Source organism: Pipistrellus hanaki, assembly GCF_964339955.1.
Source record: "Pipistrellus hanaki genome assembly, chromosome: 6".
In the NCBI taxonomy this organism is placed as follows: Eukaryota; Metazoa; Chordata; class Mammalia; order Chiroptera; family Vespertilionidae; genus Pipistrellus; species Pipistrellus hanaki.
In genome coordinates, this window is record NC_140508.1 from 27,808,143 (window position 1) to 27,827,460 (window position 19,318).

The 19,318-nt window shown below is 38.9% G+C and overlaps 1 protein-coding gene across 2 annotated transcripts in view; it reads right to left on the minus strand.

Moving 5' to 3' along the window:
* The window catches only part of PLCB1 (phospholipase C beta 1), a 609,995-nt gene that overhangs the window by 584,038 nt on the left and 6,639 nt on the right, over nucleotides 1-19,318 (minus strand). For both annotated transcript variants that reach the window (XM_084887439.1, XM_084887438.1), the window contains exon 2: nucleotides 11,425-11,502. In XM_084887439.1, coding sequence (XP_084743565.1) covers nucleotides 11,425-11,502 — 78 coding nt within the window. The remainder of the gene's footprint in view (nucleotides 1-11,424; nucleotides 11,503-19,318) is intronic.

The window sequence follows — 19,318 nt, forward strand, 5'->3', positions numbered from 1 at the left end:
GAAATATGTCAGGGCTAAACTGCCTAAAAGATTCACATCATCTGAAGTCCCATCTACTTGTACTGTGTTAGCTCCATATTCACAACACAGTGCTGAGACGGCCGCCGTAGCCATGCTGAAGCCATGCTACAGAAACAAATGTTTACCTAAAAATAGAACCCATTATGATACCAGCACGACAGTTAATTTCTTAGCATAGCAACTAGTTCTGGCCCATAAAACTTTCATTGAGGCATTCACTTCCAGCAGGTGCACTGCTGCTCGCCAGGCCGCACGGCGATCTCTGGGCCGTGGGCCTCCGTGGGGAGCGCTGCACGGGGACAAAGGGAAATCTCACGCCAGAGCACTCCCCTCAGGCCACATGACCTATAGAAGACAGAACTGAACACCAAACATTTCTAATGGGACAAGCGTGAATTTTACTCCTTTCATAGGTACTGTGTGGAGTGGTTCTAGCCAGTTTCCTGTAGCGCCTGTATAGGATCTGGCTCTCTCTCAGTTCCCTGTGGCTTATGTGTCAATTAAGGAAGGATTCCTACAAACTAATAAGAAATGACATGATGTTGTCATTGAGCAAGATGATATCTGCTTCTGTATTCATAATACAAATTTAAGATATCAAATAAAGTTATATGAAATCGTTTCTAAAACCACATTTGCTTATTCAACAATGAGGCAGCTCATTTAATTAAATATGGAATTCAAATAGCAACTTCGTCTAATTGAGGATCTAAAAAAAAAAAAAAAACATAAACACAGAGGTTAGTCAACAGGGCTTGAATGCTGAGGAGATGTTCAGTAAGGATATAACAAAGAGCTAAAACCCAGAACATTCAGGGAACAGAAATTCAATACATTTTCATGAACTGAATTTAACAAAAATACCTATTCTGATTCAATCTTAGACATTGAGAATCTTCCTTAAAAAGCTAGCAATTTCCTGCCTTCCCAAGTCCAGTATAGGGACTATTATTTATCAGAGCCAGATAATTCAGAGTCTTGCTGGACCTCTGGGTGCTCAAGCTGAGAATTACTCCTGATAGAAATGAGGCCACAAACAGGAAAGGCAGAGCTAGCACAGGAAGTTTACTGAATTAATTTGTGATGTCAGCTTGCTCTCTATTAGTGTTCACCTTGGCTGCACATTAGAATCAAATGAGAGAAGCTTTCAAAAAAAAAGTCCAAGGTCCTGACCACACCACAGAGCAATTAAATCTGACTCCCGCGGGGCTGGGCCCGGGCACAAGCACTTTTTTAAGCTCTCCAGGTGATCTCAATATGCAGCTGAGAATCACCGGTTGCCTCTTCTTTACAAATGTAATGTGTCAACGGAGGTTTCTTTTCAGACAACTCTCTGAGAAATATCTGGCAGGGAAATTTAATTTTACACATTAACCAGGTTCTTTAAAAAGCAAAAAGTTAAGAACCAGGACACTCAGCCAGACTATCTGGGTTCTACTCCTGCCTCTGATATTAGCCAACTGGATAACCAGGATTCAAATGTGCTCACCTGTAAATGTAGATAATAGTCCTGTCCTTATAGGCTTATGGAAATGATTATGTGAGTGAGCGAGTGAGTGAGTGAGGGTGTACATATATATTAGAATATGCCAGGCATGCAGAAAAACACCATATGTGTATTTGCTGTTATTGTGATGCTGAAAATAATAAAAACAATAATTTAAAGGTATGTGCAAACTGAATTAGAGCATGTTCAAATTTTGTGTCTTTGCCTTTTTAATTTTAAATAAAATAATAATGAAATATAAAAAATGGACTGATCTCTTTTTTTTTACTTTTTTATTGCAATAAAAGTGTAAATTACTCAACTGTCCATCCAATTTTTTGTATATAAAAAAGTTTTTGTTTTTAAATATTATTTTTTCATTACAGTTGACATAAAATATTATATTGGTTTCAGTGATTGTACAACCCAGTGATTAGACACTTATATGAAGTAATCAGCCCAATAAATCTAGTACCCATCTGATACCATCCACAGTTATTACAATAATATTAACTATATTCCCTATGCTGTACTTTACATCCCATGACTGTTTTTACAACTGTAAATTTGTACTAGCCAAAAAAGAATAAGAGACTGCGCTTGCTGATCAAATATAGAAGGAGCTTGACAAAGACACCATCAGTAGGGTTAAATAATCTTGGATTGGCAAGAAAATGAACTGGAGAAAAAAACAAACATGCTCAATCTATCTATATCTGTAATTCAAACAAAGGAGTATGACATTATGTCAATATCAAGTATCTGGGAATTTTATTCACAACAAAGCAATTGGGTTTTCCACATAAAAGGAAATCAAATTATGAACAATGCAAAATGTATTTCCTGGACACTCTCTTCCAATCCACTCTCTCAAACTAATTTTTGTATCAAAGGTACAAATATCCCATTATGACAGCTCCATAGCATAAAACTGGAAATAGCTAAATGTAAGCAACTCAAAAAACTGAGGCATAATTTTGTAATTAAATTACACAGGGGTGAACAAGAGTAGGTTTACAGTTGTTCTTATGGAAAAAAGACTATGAAAATAGCTTTAACTCTGTGTTGTACATGCTCATAACTATAAACCTACTTTTGCTCACCCTGTATTAGCAGTAATCAATTTTTAATTAAAGGCAGGGTATTATACATTTCTCAACTCTGCTTACAATGTATTCATATGAGCTTTGCTGTTGTTCTTCACACAGTGAAGTGCTATGATGATGACATGAAAATCATATCAATGCACCACACCCTATAAATTATTCCAAAGAAATTCAATGATGCCGTTTCATTACGTCTAATTTCAAAATGCATTCCAAAAGGTTACAATTCAGTAAAAAATTCTACTAAAAACCCATGAATCCCAACCTCCAAGAATAACTTGTGAAATATTTCATTTTAATAACATTCATTGTTATGCTGCATCTATGTAACCTAAGCAATCATAACATTTGGTTTTCCTACAAGAGGTGGAGTTTTCAGGCAAAAACTATGGGGCCCATGTCAATGAAAAGAAGGTTGGGATTAAGAATAAATGGAGTTTAACAAGAAGTTGGATTTGATGAGGAGAGATCTGTACCTCAGCAATTTGACAGACTACTGGCCATCTAAATTATGCAACATGACACTAAAAGTTTAATCTCTAAGGATCTGGTACGTGTGAAGGAGAAGGAGGTGCCTAATGCCAATACAGATGTGATAACCATAAAGTGTTATCTTAGGAAAAAAGACACAGACAACCCAGGTAGAATCCAATTCTTCTTGTGAATAATGGCATTTTCTCCTATCCAAGACCTTTATATCACCTTACAGCTTATTCCAAAAGATTCTTCAAATTCCCAAGGGTCCAAAAAACTTTCACCTATGATGGAGTATTTAATAGAGAGTTATCCTAAGAAGAAAAGTCTTCTAAATAATAAATCCCTTCTTTTGCCTTCCATGGCTCTGTTCCCAAAACATTATGAAAGACATAAAGATCATATCTGCCCAAACAGACCTAAATTTCAATGCTTTAAATCAAAGCACAGGCTACACAGAAAACAAGACACTATAACCTTAAGAAGAAGAAAAAATAGGTTTAAAAGTATATGCAAACAGATGGTCAGTTAGCTTTCAAAAATAGAACATCTGTGGTCTCTAACAATTAGCTAGGGACTAATTTTTTAGTCAGAGACAAATTGTTTATTATATACCCATAGTAAAAGCCACCTCAATGGACCTTGAGGGCATTATGCTAAGTGAAATATGCCAGACAGAGAAAAAAGAAATCTACTTATGGAAACAGAGAGTAGAAAATTGGTTGCCAGAAACGGGAAGGAGGGCGGGGGATTGCAGTTTTGGTAAATGGATACAAACTTGGTTATAAGATAAATAATGTCTGAGGAGAGGATCCAGGGGTATAACATGGTGTCTATAATTGATAACACAGTATTATATGTTCTCACACAAAAACAATAACAAATATGTGACGTGATGGATGTGTTAACTAGACAGGGAGAGGGGAATTCTTTCACAATGTATATCCATATCAAATCTGTACACTTTAAATATAGTTTGATTTGTCAATTAAATCTCAATACACATGATTTTTAAAAATTAAATTATCAATTTTTTAAAGCCACCACAAAAGGCTGAGAGTTTACAAATTGCCAGCTAGACACTTCATATACCACATTTAGCAACAAGTCTAAAGAGAAGTTCCTCACTTCACTGATGATGAAACCAAAGCTTACACTGTTGAAGAGATTCTCCGAATTCCAGCCCCTCTTACTAAGGAATCCTTCTATTGCCCTCAATTAGGGGACATCTGTATTAACTTGTCAAGTATTAAGTACCTATGCATGAATTCTAGTAAAATTCATTTATTTTAAAGGTTGTTCCAGGATACATCAGGAGTGGGGAGTCAAGACTTCAGGAAGAGAAGGAAACTCATAAAAGGTAGGTTTTCAAACCAGTTACCACTTTTCCCACTAGAGAGAGCTAGGAAAAGACATAACCCATGTGCTGTTGAATTTTCCCACCAAAGAGGTGAGGGAGCTGTGGTATTTACTCATCAAACTCCTTGAATCAGGTTGGGTGTTAATTTCCAGGAACTTCCCAGTGGAGATGTGGGCGGCAAAATGATCTCTAAGTGGCCTGAAAAAGCACAGGAACAAATGCTGGCCTCTAGGTTGCTACTTATGGCCTCTGGAGTGCCAAAGACTTCCGCGCGGATTGCATGCTGTGTCTGCTCTAGCTATTCATTTCTCCAAAGATGCAGGGAAGGGAAAGGAAAAGACTTAGGTCTCAGATGCTACGGGTTACTAGTTGGCAATGATTGGTGTATGTTCCAAGCCAAGCAACAATCCCAGTTCTCCAAAGGCAGTCCTCACATGCATTTTGCTTTTTTCTAAGGTAATTTTAGTTATCGTTTTGGGCTTTCAGTGAAGCTACCAAATAAAAATGAATAGAGTTCATCTTAATTTATAACCCCACCATTCCACTCAAGCAACTATTCAGTGCCCCACCCCATTCATCATACACAATGAATGTCAACATTGATGTTTTGGGGATCTACTAAAGAAGAGTGTCCAGAAGAGAAAGCACCATTGCTAAACAATGATAAATGGAAGGGGCGGTGCCAGGTGGTTCTTTATGGAAGCCAGACGAACTTTCTCATAGGATATTCCTAAATTTTCTCATAGAAGTATATAATGCAGTATTCAAAATATAATTGATCTCTGGACTATTATGCTGAAATATGTCAAGGTGGCTTATGCAAATATTTCATTTTTAAACTTTGCTTTTGATCTCTATAAAAAATGTAATGTCACTATAAGAGAAGCACTCTAAAGTTGCTATTAATAGAAACTTAGTCATTGCTCTGTACAAGAATCTCAAATGGTGTCTCATGTCAAAGCACAGGATAGAACAAGATGGCAGATGCAACAGATGGGAGAGCCCATGGCCCCTGTCCTGACTTCCCAGAAATGACTGAATATGCAGGTGTAAATTTAGGTCTACAAGCTATAATCATGGGTAAACAGGAAGGGTTGCACTGGTTGAATCAAAAAGCATGAAAGGCAGAAGATAAATGAAATCAAAATGAAATAGGAAATGGCATCAATGCTCAAAGGCATTAAGACATAGGAGCGGCCCTAATCAGTTTGGTTCAGTGGATAGAAGGTCGGCCTGCGGACTCAAGGGTCCCAAGTTCGATTCTGGTCAAGGTCATGTACCTTGATTGCGGGCACACACCCAGTAAGGAGTGTGCAGGAGGCAGCTGATCAATGTTTCTCTCTCATTGATGTTTCCAACTCTCTATCCCTCTCTCTTCCTCTCTGTAAAAAAAAAAAAAAAAAAAAAAAAAAATCAATAAAATATATCTTTTAGAAAATAGACATAGGAGCGAACCTATGGGCCATCAAACCAGGTGGTGCAGGTGTCAGCATTAAGAGTGAGATGGGAGCATAACTGAGGTCAACCTGCCGTCCCAGCTCCTAAGTCCCATACCCACCACACCCTGAGCTAGAAGAAAGACACAGGAAAGGGTGCTGTCATAGCTAGATCTAACCAGAAAGAAGGGAGTCACCAACCACAGGGCTACCCATTTAAAGAAATCAAATGTAGAGCCTCACCTCAGACCAGTCCCCAGAAAACATGGTGTGATTGCCATAGTCTGTTTGAACGTTTGCCCACCACTCCATTCATATGCTGAAAACCTAATGCCCAAGGATGGCATTAGGAGGTGGGGCCTTGAGGAGGTGATTATCTCCCAAGGGGCTAATCTTTACCAATGGAAATAGTGCCTTTACCAAAGAGTCTCCTGGGAGATTCCTAGCCCCTTCCACCAGGTGAGGGTGCACAGAGATGTCTGCACCAAAAGAGGGCCTCCCTGGACACTACTGGCACTCTGATCTTAGACTTCCAGCCTCCAGAACTGTGAGAAATAAACATCTGTTGTTTATAAGCTACCCAGTCTATAGTATTTTGTTATAATAGCCCAAATGGGCTAAGTTAATTGCACATGGATTAAAAACCCAAATTAATAATGGCATAATGAGGATATGGTGCATAAGAAAGGCCTAAATAAAGCAAAGAGGGGAAAAGGTTAAAATGTGAATATGCCAAAGTTGAAAATGTCAAGGCATCTTTTGTCATGCCTAAGGTAAAAGAAATTAAAAGACAAGCCACAGACAGGAAGAAGGTATCTGCAAAATTTATAACAACCAAAGGAATAACTTCTAGAATACATAGAGAACTCTCGGAACAGGCAAGGGATATAGTAGGTAATTCGTATAAGAAAAAAGAGAAACAGCCCATAAATGTATGGAAACACACACAGCTTACTAGCAAATCAGGCAATAGTAAATTAAAACAAAGGTAAAATGGGTGTAGCAGATTGGCAAGAATTGAAATGATTTTTAATAGTATTGATGGGATTTAAGGAAACAGTTCCTCTCACATAAGACTGGCAGGATTATAAAATGGTACAACTATGAAATAAAATTTAGGATACGTAGAGCCTTCAATCAGCAATTGTACTTCTGAGAATTTACCTCAGGGGAACCCTGGCCCACATACCCAGAGAGGGGTACCCAAGGTTGGGTGTTCTTTTAGGATTGTTACCTGCAGCTCCAAATTTAAAACAAACACCAACAGTCCAACAATGAGAAATGCTTTTTGTTAAACAGAAGTTAGTAATCTATCCCATGGTATATGATAGAGCAATTGAAAAGAATGGGGTAGATACACATATGCTTACAGGAACAGTTCTCTAAGACATCTGTAAAGTGAAAAGCAAGCTTGTGGATACAAGTAGAACAAAATGAAATATTTCCACTGTTAATGAATGTACATCTTCATTTAAAAGACCCCTGGAAAGATAGCATGAAGCTGTTACCAGTATTGACTCTGGAGAGAGGACTAGGATTGGGGTCAATGGTGGGCAAGGTGAAGGACATACAAACTGCTTTACTCTCTTGCATGAAGAACATATTATCTGCAAAACTGAAAGCAAATAAAATCTGTAACAAGGAAAAAAGAAAGTAGTTGGAGTCATTCATTTAAAGTGTGTATTGTTCCTCCCATTTCTCTTTAACTTAATGATCTGTTCTGCCCCTTCCTGAACTCCTGCTTTAGGGATACAAGGAAGAGCTTACTGAACTATATTGAACTTCCTGGATCTGAACTACGTAGTGACTAGTTTTATTTTTGCACCAACCTTGGCACCGAAGCCGGGCATCGAGTTGCAAGGCAAAGGTCTACTTTGTTTTGTATTCTAGCAGGATGGGTTTTTATTAGCTCTTTAACATTGACCCCTTTCTTTCCTTCTTTAGCTTGTCTCCCAAAATGGTGACGCAGATTCTCCTTGTGGGTCACATGATTTTGATGGCTGACCCTTCTTGTGTCGGTTTCTGGTCCCAACATGGATGGCAGAGCTCCAAAGAAAAGGCACAGCCTAATGAGGGCAACCTCTTAAGGACTCGGGCTGGGCAGGGGCCCCTTCTCACCCATGGTTACAAATCAACTCATCCTCTTCACAGAATACACATGGACACAAGAAAAGAACACACCAGGCTTAAAACATCATATTCAGAAACTCATTCTTGCTCATTACAGTCAATAAGATTGACAGAGCTAACAATAAAAATGGAAGAATAATGAAAATTAAGTGTATAGTGGGTACAAAGTATAAATAGGTATCCAGTAAGATGGTGTGCATATTCAATCCCAAACGTGCTCTCAACATTTCACCAAAGCTACCTAAAAAATCACTGGCTAGCTCTGGCTTTGAATCCCTAAGTCTATCATCTAAGCTGCCTGTCTTCTTAGCCACCGATCATTTGTATGGTGACAAACCGAAGGAGGGGTTAGGAAAAGGAGAATGTCATTGTCCCTGAGGATGAAATCAGTAGCTTATAATGAATGGATGGCTCCACTCAATGGTATAAGGTAGCCATGATGGGAGAGAGGACATGGGTAAGATGTTGTGTAAAATGTTGGAATTTTCCTCCAGTGCTATAAAAAGAAAGATCCTGTGACAATATTCTTTACCAAGAGCTTCCTAAAGCCACTCAGCTCGCCTCCCAGCAGACTAGGCATCCGGTGTTTACTAACCAAAGCATTTCAGTACAGGCTTGATGGACAAAGGAGAAAGGCTTGGGAAGAAGCCAGAAGGGAAAAGGGAGGTATAATACACTAAGTACCATTACAAGCTTCCAAATGCATGGAGAACACAGTGTGTGAAATGAAGAGATAGCCTGGCAGGCATGGCTCAGTGGTTGAGCATCAACCTATGAACCAGGAGGTCACAGTTCCATTCCCAGTCAAGGCACATGCCTGGGTTGTTGGCTTAATCCCCAGTGTAGGGCACTGATTCTCTCTCATAGCTGATGTTTCTCTCTCTTTCCCTCTCTGAAATAAATAAAAATACATTTAAAAATAATAAAATAAAATCAAGGAATGAACTTCAAACCTCTTTTTTTCCTTCTGATATATCGTCCCTATAGTGCACATGATAGATTCACATCACTAGCAGTAATTGTCAGCAAAAAAAAAAGTATTTTTAAAAATACTTTATTAATTTTTTTTTTTTTTTACAGAGAAGAAGAGAGAGGGATAGAGAGTTGGAAACGTCAATGAGAGAGAAACATTGATCAGCTGCCACCTGCACACTTTATACTGGGGATGTGCCCGCAACCATGGTACATGCCCTTGACCGGAATCGAACCTGGGACCTTTCAGTCCACAGGCCGATGTTCTATCCACTGAGCCAAACCGGTTAGGGCAGCAAAAAGTATTTTAAAGAAAGTGGGCCTCTAAATGACACTGTGATTGTACCATTCAGCTGGTACCTTCTAAATGACCTTATGCAAAATCCATGGACTAAAAGCTTGGGGTGTCAATGTGAGCACTACTTATTTCTTCAGGCATATATTTATTCTGCACCACTCAGAGTAGCACTCCTCCAGTTTCAGGGCTGGGCTTACAGCAGAAGAACATGGCATCAGAAAGTTTAATTTTTGTTCTTAAATCCTCACATTTTCAGGTTACTGATATATGATCACTGACAAAAAATAAAGCTCCAACCTCTAATACATATGACTGAAAGATGAGCTGGGGTACTTAACAAGCAAAAAGTAAAATTTGCCATCTCTTGGCTAGAACTGTAAGATTAATATCCATAAAAATAAAGGCAATAAATAGATTTTAAAAATTGCTACCTCGCTCTTTGTTTTAATTGGTCATAAACAGTATGGCAATCAAGGAGAGGAAAAAAAAAGGTTAGTGGATAAACATGAAAGAAATGTCCCGACATATGAAAATAAGTATGAATCAACATAGAGGAACAATAGAGATGCATCAGAGACTTAGGCCCTATAAAACCTTTCTCTTTCTTAAGCAAAGAAATACTTATGATTGGTCTTAGAGGGCAGCTTAGCTGACTTGCCATGAATTATTTAAAAATCCCAAATACCTTCTGTTGCTTTTATAGAAGCTTGATTTACCAGTTGAAAAAATCAAACTGACAGTTTAGCCTCTCCTACAAATACCCAAACTTTTAAAACGCTCTAGGCATTATAAACATATCTTTCATGAATATAGTTTCAACACTCCTAAAAATAACCTTCAGGAGGAAAAAGAAAAACACAACTCTTTCAAGCCATTGTTTTATACATAACAGCAGGAAACCAAACAGCACGTCAAAGCCAACATGATTAACACACTCAGTAATGAACATGAACATGAACTAGAAAATCTTACTCAAATACATTTTTTGACATTAGCTTGGGGTCTGTGACTTAGCACCCCAACATCTGTGTCCACAGATGATTTCAGGGAACCCATACTTAAAAGGGAACTGCAGCTCCAGCAGGCTAAAATCTGCCTTAGATGATAGAATCCTAAGAGGTTCCAGCACCCTAAGAGTTTCACCCAGACTCAGCCCTGATCCCAAACACATCACAGCACAGAGCCAGTTCCATACTGCTGCTCACAGGTGAAATCCAGGTTGTCCAGAAACAGAAGGTGAGACAGACAAACTATGGGCATAAGGAGCTAATGTAGGGATGTGAATAGGTTCATAGCAGTTCATAATTTGGTGCCCAGTGTGCTATTGGGTTTAATATGTATTTAGCACTCTCCGTAAAGCTGATCCCATCTCCAAATACAGAATTTAGAGAGCCAAAATATCCTATGATCTGTGGTCTCCTAGGTTCAAGTACAGAACCCTGGCATTGTCTCTTGAAATAGTAAGCACTTTCTATGAATATTCTGGTCTAACTGCCCATTAAACGCCAAGTAAATATTATGATCTCCAGATACTCCACTTTTAATAATTCAATATGAAATCACCTCAAATGGTTTCATAATAAATGAGATTTTAAATTTATAATATGGTAAACAGATAGCTAATGTGGGAAGAAATTCCTGAAAAATTAAACAGGTAGGCTAAAGGAATCTTATTCTTGGTTTTCTGAGCAAATGATCAAGGCCACATTCCCGCTGAGGCCAGAACTCTAAATAAGCAGCAAAAAAAAGCACGGGAAGAGAAAGAAAAGCCAAAGTTATAGACATTAAGATCAAAAGTGTTTTCTCATCATTTTTCTTCATTCTTTATGGGTAGTGTTGGAGAAGGGACTTAAATCAGCAATACCGCATAATTTTCTTCTACAACAAATGTAATTCACATTCCTATGTTCTTTTCCTGAAAACCATCAATTGTCCTAGGATTTAGGATATCTAATATATCAGACTAGAGTCCTTGGAAAATCCTAAAACATTTCGATACATTTCAAACATTTTTGAAGTAGAATCTTTAAGTAAGTTACAAAGGGTCATCTATGAAGTAGGTATGCTTATGCAGATAAAATAAATACCTTGCCAATCAGCAACCAACTGGATAATGTAAGAAAGACAAATATACTTCTTACCTTGTTTTGATCTGTCCAGTAAAAGAAAAATCCCTGAGGGTCAGACCTCAAAATAATTGGAGTGACAATAGTGGAGTCCTAGAAATGTAAGAAAAAACATGTGTATCAATATATATGGCTGTAGAAAGTCCTAGCCAGAAGTTACTTACAGGCAATAATTTCTAAGAGTTTCTTCAAGGTCATCAATTATTAATAAAAATTTCAAAAAAGTTAGACATGCCATCTTTAATGTCATAGAATTATTAATTACATATGGAGGTACTTTAGTAACAATCAGAATATTTGGATATTACTTGTAAAGGACAAGTCCAGGAATGCATATATTTATTTATTTATTAAGACAAGGTTTGTTTTTTGGGGTTTTTGTTTTTTTTTAACATATTTTATTGATTTTTTTACAGAGAGGAAGAGAGAAGGATAGAGAGTTAGAAACATCGATGAGAGAGAATCATCAATCAGCTGCCTCTTGCACACCCCCTACTGGGGATGTACCCTCAACCAAGGTACATGCCCTTGACCAGAATCAAACCTGGGACCTTTCAGTCAGCAGGCTGACTCTCTATCCACTGAGCCAAACTGGTTTCGGCAAGACAAGGTTTTTTTTTTTAAGGCATTGGCATTTTTTCTATTAAAAAGCTGCGCAAACTGACAGATCTTCAGGGAAGGGGATGGGGGTGGAGCCAGGCAGAGAATGCCCAAAGAACTTATATGCATAAATGCATAATTCACGGACACAGGCAACAGTGTGGTAAAGGCTTGGGGTAGGGCTGGAACCAAGAGGAGTTGGGCAATGGGAGAGAAATGGGGGACATCTCTAATACCCTCAACAATTAAATAATTTTTTAAAAAGCTATATTAGTTTTCCAAATAATTTTAACACTACACATTCCTTATATATTTTATATGAATACAATTAATTAAAATTAACGCTTGAGATAATATTTTAAAATACATTTGTATTGTAAAAGTATTTTTAATTGTCCTCAAGAGAGTAAAGATAGCATTTGGGCATTGCTGTTTCCAAGATAACAGTGAATAAGGCCATCTACATATTCATAAGGTTATACACAAAATTGTTATAAATTTTAACTTGCCATGATAAAAGAAAACATCATAGACAAATTTAAAGCATGCATATTATAAAGCAAAATCTGCACGCTCTGTAATTATAATATTAAACATTTCTAAAATCTGTGTTCTTTCCTTTTGGCAATTTTCAGAAAGGCATACCATCTGCACAAGAAAACACATGTCATTGGATATGGATTTTTATACTGAAATACTTAGGCCTCTGCAGAAACTGCATTTTTTAAAAGAGACATAAATTACCAGTTTACTTCAAATTTTGCATATGCATTATAACTATGATATGTCATATCCTTTCTCTGGTCAACAGGACTTGTAATGAAAATTAGAACATGCAGAGATAATCTGGGATTCTTTTCCAGGAGGGATAAAGTACATTGATGGTTTTAGTCTGCATGGTAAATTTTATTGCAAGAGCCATGTTATAGAGGCTCTGGGGTTCAAATTTCTGCCTGTCCATCTTGGTGCCACATTCTACACATCCACAACTGGAAAAAAAAAAAAAAAAAAAGAGAGAGAGATAAGAATAATATCCACCTAAGAATGTTTTTGTGAGAATTAAATAGGATAATTTGGGTAAAGCACCTGAAACAACGTTTGGTACATAAAAATATGTACTATTGTTATAGGGAATTATGTTTACAAACTGATTTATTAAAAAATATTAAATGAAAGTTTATCATGGCATTCCTTTTTTACTATGACAGACATATGTGACATAAAACTTACCACTTTAAAATGTCAAGTTTAGTAGCATTGACCACATTCCTCACTACCATCCATCTCCAGAAATTTCATCTTCCCAAACTGAAACTCCATACTTCTTAAACACGTACTCTCCATTCCCTCCTCCCCACCCCGCACCCCACTCTGCCCCTGGCAATCACCATTCTATGTCCTGTCTCTTTGGATTTGACTACTTTTCGTGTCTCAAATAAGTATTTGTCTCTTTGTGCCTGGCTGGTTTCACTTAGTATAATGTGTTCAAGGTTCATTCAGGTTGTAGCACTGAGAAGTGCCTTCTATTTTAAGGCTGAATAATATTCTATTGTATGCATATACCACATTTTGTTTACCCATTCATTGGTCAATGGATATTTTTTGTTTCCGCCTTTGGGCTACTGCAAATAACCCTGCTGTGAATATGGGTCTACAAATATCAGTTTGTGTCCCTGCTTTCAACTGTTTTCAGTATATATCCAGAGCAGGAGCATATGATAGTTCTATATTTAATTTTTTAAGGAAATCCCATTTTGTTTTATCCCAATATTCTCAAAATTCACTCTTCACATGCAGTTTGAAATATACCTTTTACAAGGATTGTGCTGTTGCATTGAACTTCATCTGGAATTTTAAAATTTCAAAATTACTTTTAAATAACCAAAAGACATTTTGGAAACAAATTTGATATTAAAATGAAAGAATAGTTTTTAAGCTATTTTCATGTTCTCCTATGAGGTTATACACTAAGAGGTCACAGCAATATTTCCAATAAATCACAGCAATATTATCACTCCTGTTTCATCATCTGCACTTGTAGATTCAGGCAAAATATATGTTTCCAACAGGCTGCACACAGCATACATCCCCACTTCCCAATAAGTATAACTTATTCTCGGGTCACTTCCTTTTCTTATCAGTGTCTGACAAGATTCTAATCAAAGTCTTGGTGACAATTCACTGCAGGGATCTCAGACAATCAAATATTAAAGTTAGGAGAGTAAAGCTACTCAAAATGTCTGGAACACCATAGGCTGCCTCGCTGTTTCAGCTACTGCTCTTTCTAAGTTATTCCTCCTCCTCCTTCAAAAGTAAAGCTCCTTTGCTCAATATTTTCTTGATCCCACTCTTCCGGCCACAAATCCTGTTAAATGATCATTTATCTCGGCTCCCTGCCTGCTTCCTCCATAATCAACCTCTAACATTCCAAGATCAGCTGGAACTTGGCATTCTTACCAGGCAAGGCTGGATTTGACCCAGAAATGCACGAATATCCGTTTTCAAAGCCACCTGCTTGTTTCCCATCTCCCACATAGCTGCAAGTTCCTATATTCTCCCCATACCAAAGTAGCCACTCAATCCGGATCTCAGTTATTCTTAATTATCACAACATATGCTCTAGTTTGGAGTTTAAAATACACGGTCACTCCTCATTTCCCAGGCAACTGCAGATGAGTTAGGACTCTTGCAGCATTTTACTGCAGAAAATGAAGACAACTTTCAGACGGTCCATTGTTCCCTGTCTCTCTCTCCGTCAATACCTACGAGACGTATGCTCCTTTACATGGTGGTTTTCAAACTTGTGAATGCATCGTATTTTACCAGGAGGGTTTGTTAAAACACAGATTGCTGGGCCCTTCCCCCAGCGTTTCTCATTTAACAGGTCTGGGAAGGAGCCTGAGAATCTGCATCTCAAATAAGCTCTCAGTGCTGCGACTGCTATGCTGGTCCAAGGACTACTCTTGGAGATCCATTGGCTGAGGCCTACAATGGGTGAGGCTTTGGATCAGGAACACAGGGAGGTGACGGCCTGTGGAGCACAGCAAGCTTAAAATGTAAGCAAACACGTGTCTTGTCAATGCATAGCCTCGAACAAAGAAGGCAACTTTCATTTGCTTATTTAAAGTAATAAGATATTTTTCCAATAAACATCCACCTTGAAAAAGAGAACACTAATATATATATACTAGGATACCTGTTTTAAGTTAGTAATGGTGGATAATGTATGTCCATTTATTCTTCTTTATTTAAAAGGAACCATGTTTACTCTCATCCCTATCTCACCAATAGTGAAGACTAATATAATGATATAAAAGGTTTTGCAATGTGCTGTTTTGCAACTTAGATGAATCCCCCAAAAGGTCTTTGGGGCAAAGAAAAAGGACAGTCACGGGACAAGGGAAAGGACCTCTACAAAACCCCAACATCCACAGGAAAGAAACATTTCAGCAAAAGAAGGGTCATTGAAATCAACATTAACATTACAAAGACCTATCATTATTACAATGGTTTTCTCATCAATGTGCTGTTATGAATCAATTGTATGCCTGAATATACAGTTATATGAAATTACATATCCAAAAAGATGAGCTGTAAAACTAAGTAACATAAATCCCTTTAAAACAGGATATATAGAAAAAGTGGGCAGCGGATTTGACAATGGCAGCGTAGGTAAATGCCTGTACTCACCACATCCCTCAACCACATCAAAATTACAAATAAAATACAGAACCATTATCCAGAACTGCTGGAAAGCTGGCTGATTGGAAGCCCTACAACTAGGAAAGTAGAGAACAAAGCACACTGAAACTGGTAGGAGGTGAGGAAACACAGAAAGGACTGCTCCGCACCCACGTGGGACTCTTGTTTAATTAGGAGGCATATCCTCTCTGTGGAGGCCACCAGGAGGAGGGAGGGGTCCCAGCCCCACACCAAACCCCCAGCCCAGGGTCCCAAATCTGGGAAAAGAAGTCCCTTTGGGCACTAAGAACTATGGGCTATAAAAACCAGTGTGGATTGGGGCTCAGTGACACATAGGCTGCTGGAGACCCAGCTGTTTCTCTTGAAAGGCCAGCACCACAAGCTGAACTTACAAGGTCCCGATCCATCTGAGCTCCAGCGCCGGGGCGAGGCTCTGGGAAACACACCTACAAGGAGGAGCTGGATTGTCTGGCATCCAGGCAGGAACTCAGGGGTGGCTTTCTCACAGACAGAGGTGCTTGTAGGGGTCATTGTTTCTATCCTGGGACCTTCTAAGTTACAGGGGGGAATGGCAGCTATTTCTGTTTGCTCCGCCCTAGTGATTCAGTAAGACCCTGCCTCATGCAATTTGCAACCCCACCCAAGCTGTGTGCAGCAGCTTTTGCATATGAATGACCTTTCCTTGCCCAGGGTAAAATCTTACAAACCAGCTGCAGTTGGGTCAGGGAGCCCCAAAACTATCAATAAAAGGTCCAAGACCCAGCACTATCACCAGCACCAGCCTGCCTTGCTTCATAGCTGAGCCTCATCTGGGTACTTCCAAACCAGATACAGAGAGGAAAAATTTGCAGATCTCTCTGTAGCTCCTGTTGGGTAGCCGCAGACAGTGGCTGACTTTGCACCTCCCTGGAGACCCAAGAGCGGTGTACCTAGTGGTCAGTGTCAAACCATAGCAGATTACAACTCTATACAACCATAAGAGACACACTCAAGGGGGCAGACTCAGTGAGCACCAAAGCCCCACTGAAGCAAGTCCTGCTCCACAGGATGTCTGATGCACAGCAGCTCTCCCACTGTAGTCCCAGCTGGTCCCCAGTGACACCAACAGCAATCAAGTGTCAACTAGAACAAGACTGTACTCACAGCCCACAAAGGGGTGCACCTAGAGCTCCCAGCTCAGGTGACTGGGGAGACTGAGCCACTGGGTTCTACAGGACACCTACTTCACAAGAGCACTCTACCAACTCAAGGAGATATAGCAGCTCTACCCAATACATAGAAACAAACACAGGGAAGCAGCCAAAATGTGGAGACAAAGAAATATGTCACAAATGAAAGAAATGGAAGAGAGCAATCTACTGGGTATAGAGTTCAAAACCACTGTTATAATGTTACTCAAGAATCTTCTAGAAACCTCCAAAAAGATGGAAACATCAATGAGAATCATTGGTTGGCTGTCTAATGCACCCCCTATTAAAAATTGAGCCCACAAGCTGAGCCTGTGTCCTGACTGGTAATCAAACTGTGACCTCCTGGTTCATAAGGTCCACACTAAACCACTGAGGCATGCTGGTGAGGCTGATTGGTTATTTTGAAAAAGCTCCTGGTCATAACCCTGGAGGAACAAAGAGCTCTCTCTCTCTTTCTGTGACCCATACTCGCCCTCATAGCAAATTGCTGGGGTCACAAAGAACTAAGCTTTAATATGAAACAGAAACTCTGGACACTGGCCTTTGTTTTGGCCTTGATGAAGACCAGATTGGACTTTTTCCATGGCAGGACAGACAGATGGAACATTGGGAACCCAGGAGGGGAACTCCTTTGATTTTGCATCACACATAAATCTTGCCATACCACAATCTCCCATGCATGGGTCCTTGGAATGCTTTCCTCGCAACCCCATGGAAGAGACTAATTTCCACAGGCAACATAACTAGTTTTGAGTCCTTGGGCAAGAAGAGTCACTAGCCTCAGAGTTTGTTCTTATGCAAAATGGGAATAATAATACTTTCTCTTTTCCTACCACTCAGGTGCCCTTGGGGGTAAATATAAATAAATAACAGTGTTTCACACAAGTATAAGCTCCTGTTATAAATATCACTCTTACTGAATTCTAGAGGCAGCACTATAGCAAAAAACTCTATCTTACTCAAGAGTAATATTGGAAGAGAAAATTACAGAGAATGTCTAGGTTGCTGTTGCACATTAGGGCTGAGAATCATGAAAACCTAGACCCATGAGAGATCGTATTGGGCAGGGGCTAGGGAAGGAAACAAAAGCCTCTCTAGAATCTGTGAACATAAAGGAATTTAATTCCAGACAAGTAAGCTCTTGGCAGAATCCCTTGAAGGTCTGGAGAAGTGGGCTTCAGACTGGGCCTCCATGAAGGAGCCCAGAACACCACAGCTAAGGAGAGCCCTTGGAGTCCAAAACACACCATCTTAGTTGAAGACAAAGGGAAAGTAATCTGAAAGCAGGGGGTAGCCACTATCACCATTGGCTCTCTCTACCCTTGGGAGATTACAGAAGATAACACTTCTTCAATATCTCATTCATTTGCAGAAACAACCCAGAGAATGCTGAAAGGTAGCCTCTTTCACATTTCTGCCTTCCAAATCTCCTATGAGTGCACGGAATACTGGTATCACTTCATTGGCAGCCAAAACATTGGATGCCTCAAGGAAGTCTAGCAAGTGCAGCTTTAGATTTCCAGACTCTGTGTTACATAAAGTCCCCCTAAGAGGATGTGGGAATGGATGTTAAGTAAGACACAACCATATCCTAGACAGCGCACCTAAGAAAACACCATGGTTAACACCCTTCATTTTTCTTTTTTCAATTGACTAGACCATTTGCTGACTTGCTCTAAGGTCTCCCATCTCCTTTTTGATCTCCTATGGCTTCTTCTATAAAATTAATCATATTATCTTTTCCTCACCTAACTCATAAACAAGTTCCTAAAATCAGAAGCTTTTAACAGAAAAATAATCTCTTAATTGCCAAGGCATTAATGTGACTCATTGATATCCACCATGACTAGTTCAGGGGAAAGTGTTTTTCTTACTAGGTAATCCATTTTCCCTGAACTTGCTCATAAAATTTCAATGCAGTGAAAAGAAACAAAACCTTAAGCCAACATTGTTAACTAGAAAAGCCCTTGAAATTAAAAACATGTGTAGGGTGCTTTTAATTCTGTTTTAGTAGTAAGTATTTTTCTTATTTAACGTGACCATCTGTTTCCCCACTCACAATAACCGAGCTTCTTGAGAAATGTATAGATTTAGTTGACCTTAATTAATACATATACCTACATACCTAAGCATTTGTTCAATACAGGTTTTTATCATTTCCAAAAATTAAAAGTAACATGGGAAGAAGATAACGAAATCAAATAACAGAACTTAAAGAGCTCAGAGGGGAATCAGAAAGATTCTTAAATAGTCTAGCCTTCTTCTTACGCTGTTTCAGTTTTTTACAGAAACTGATGGCTTCCTTAGGCTCTCATGTTTGAGTGATCTCAAAAATATTTCTCACCTGTGTTCCTTTCCCCACTGATACATAGAGACACATGGTTCTGATTGGGGGGTCAGACCTGGCATAGATGGGG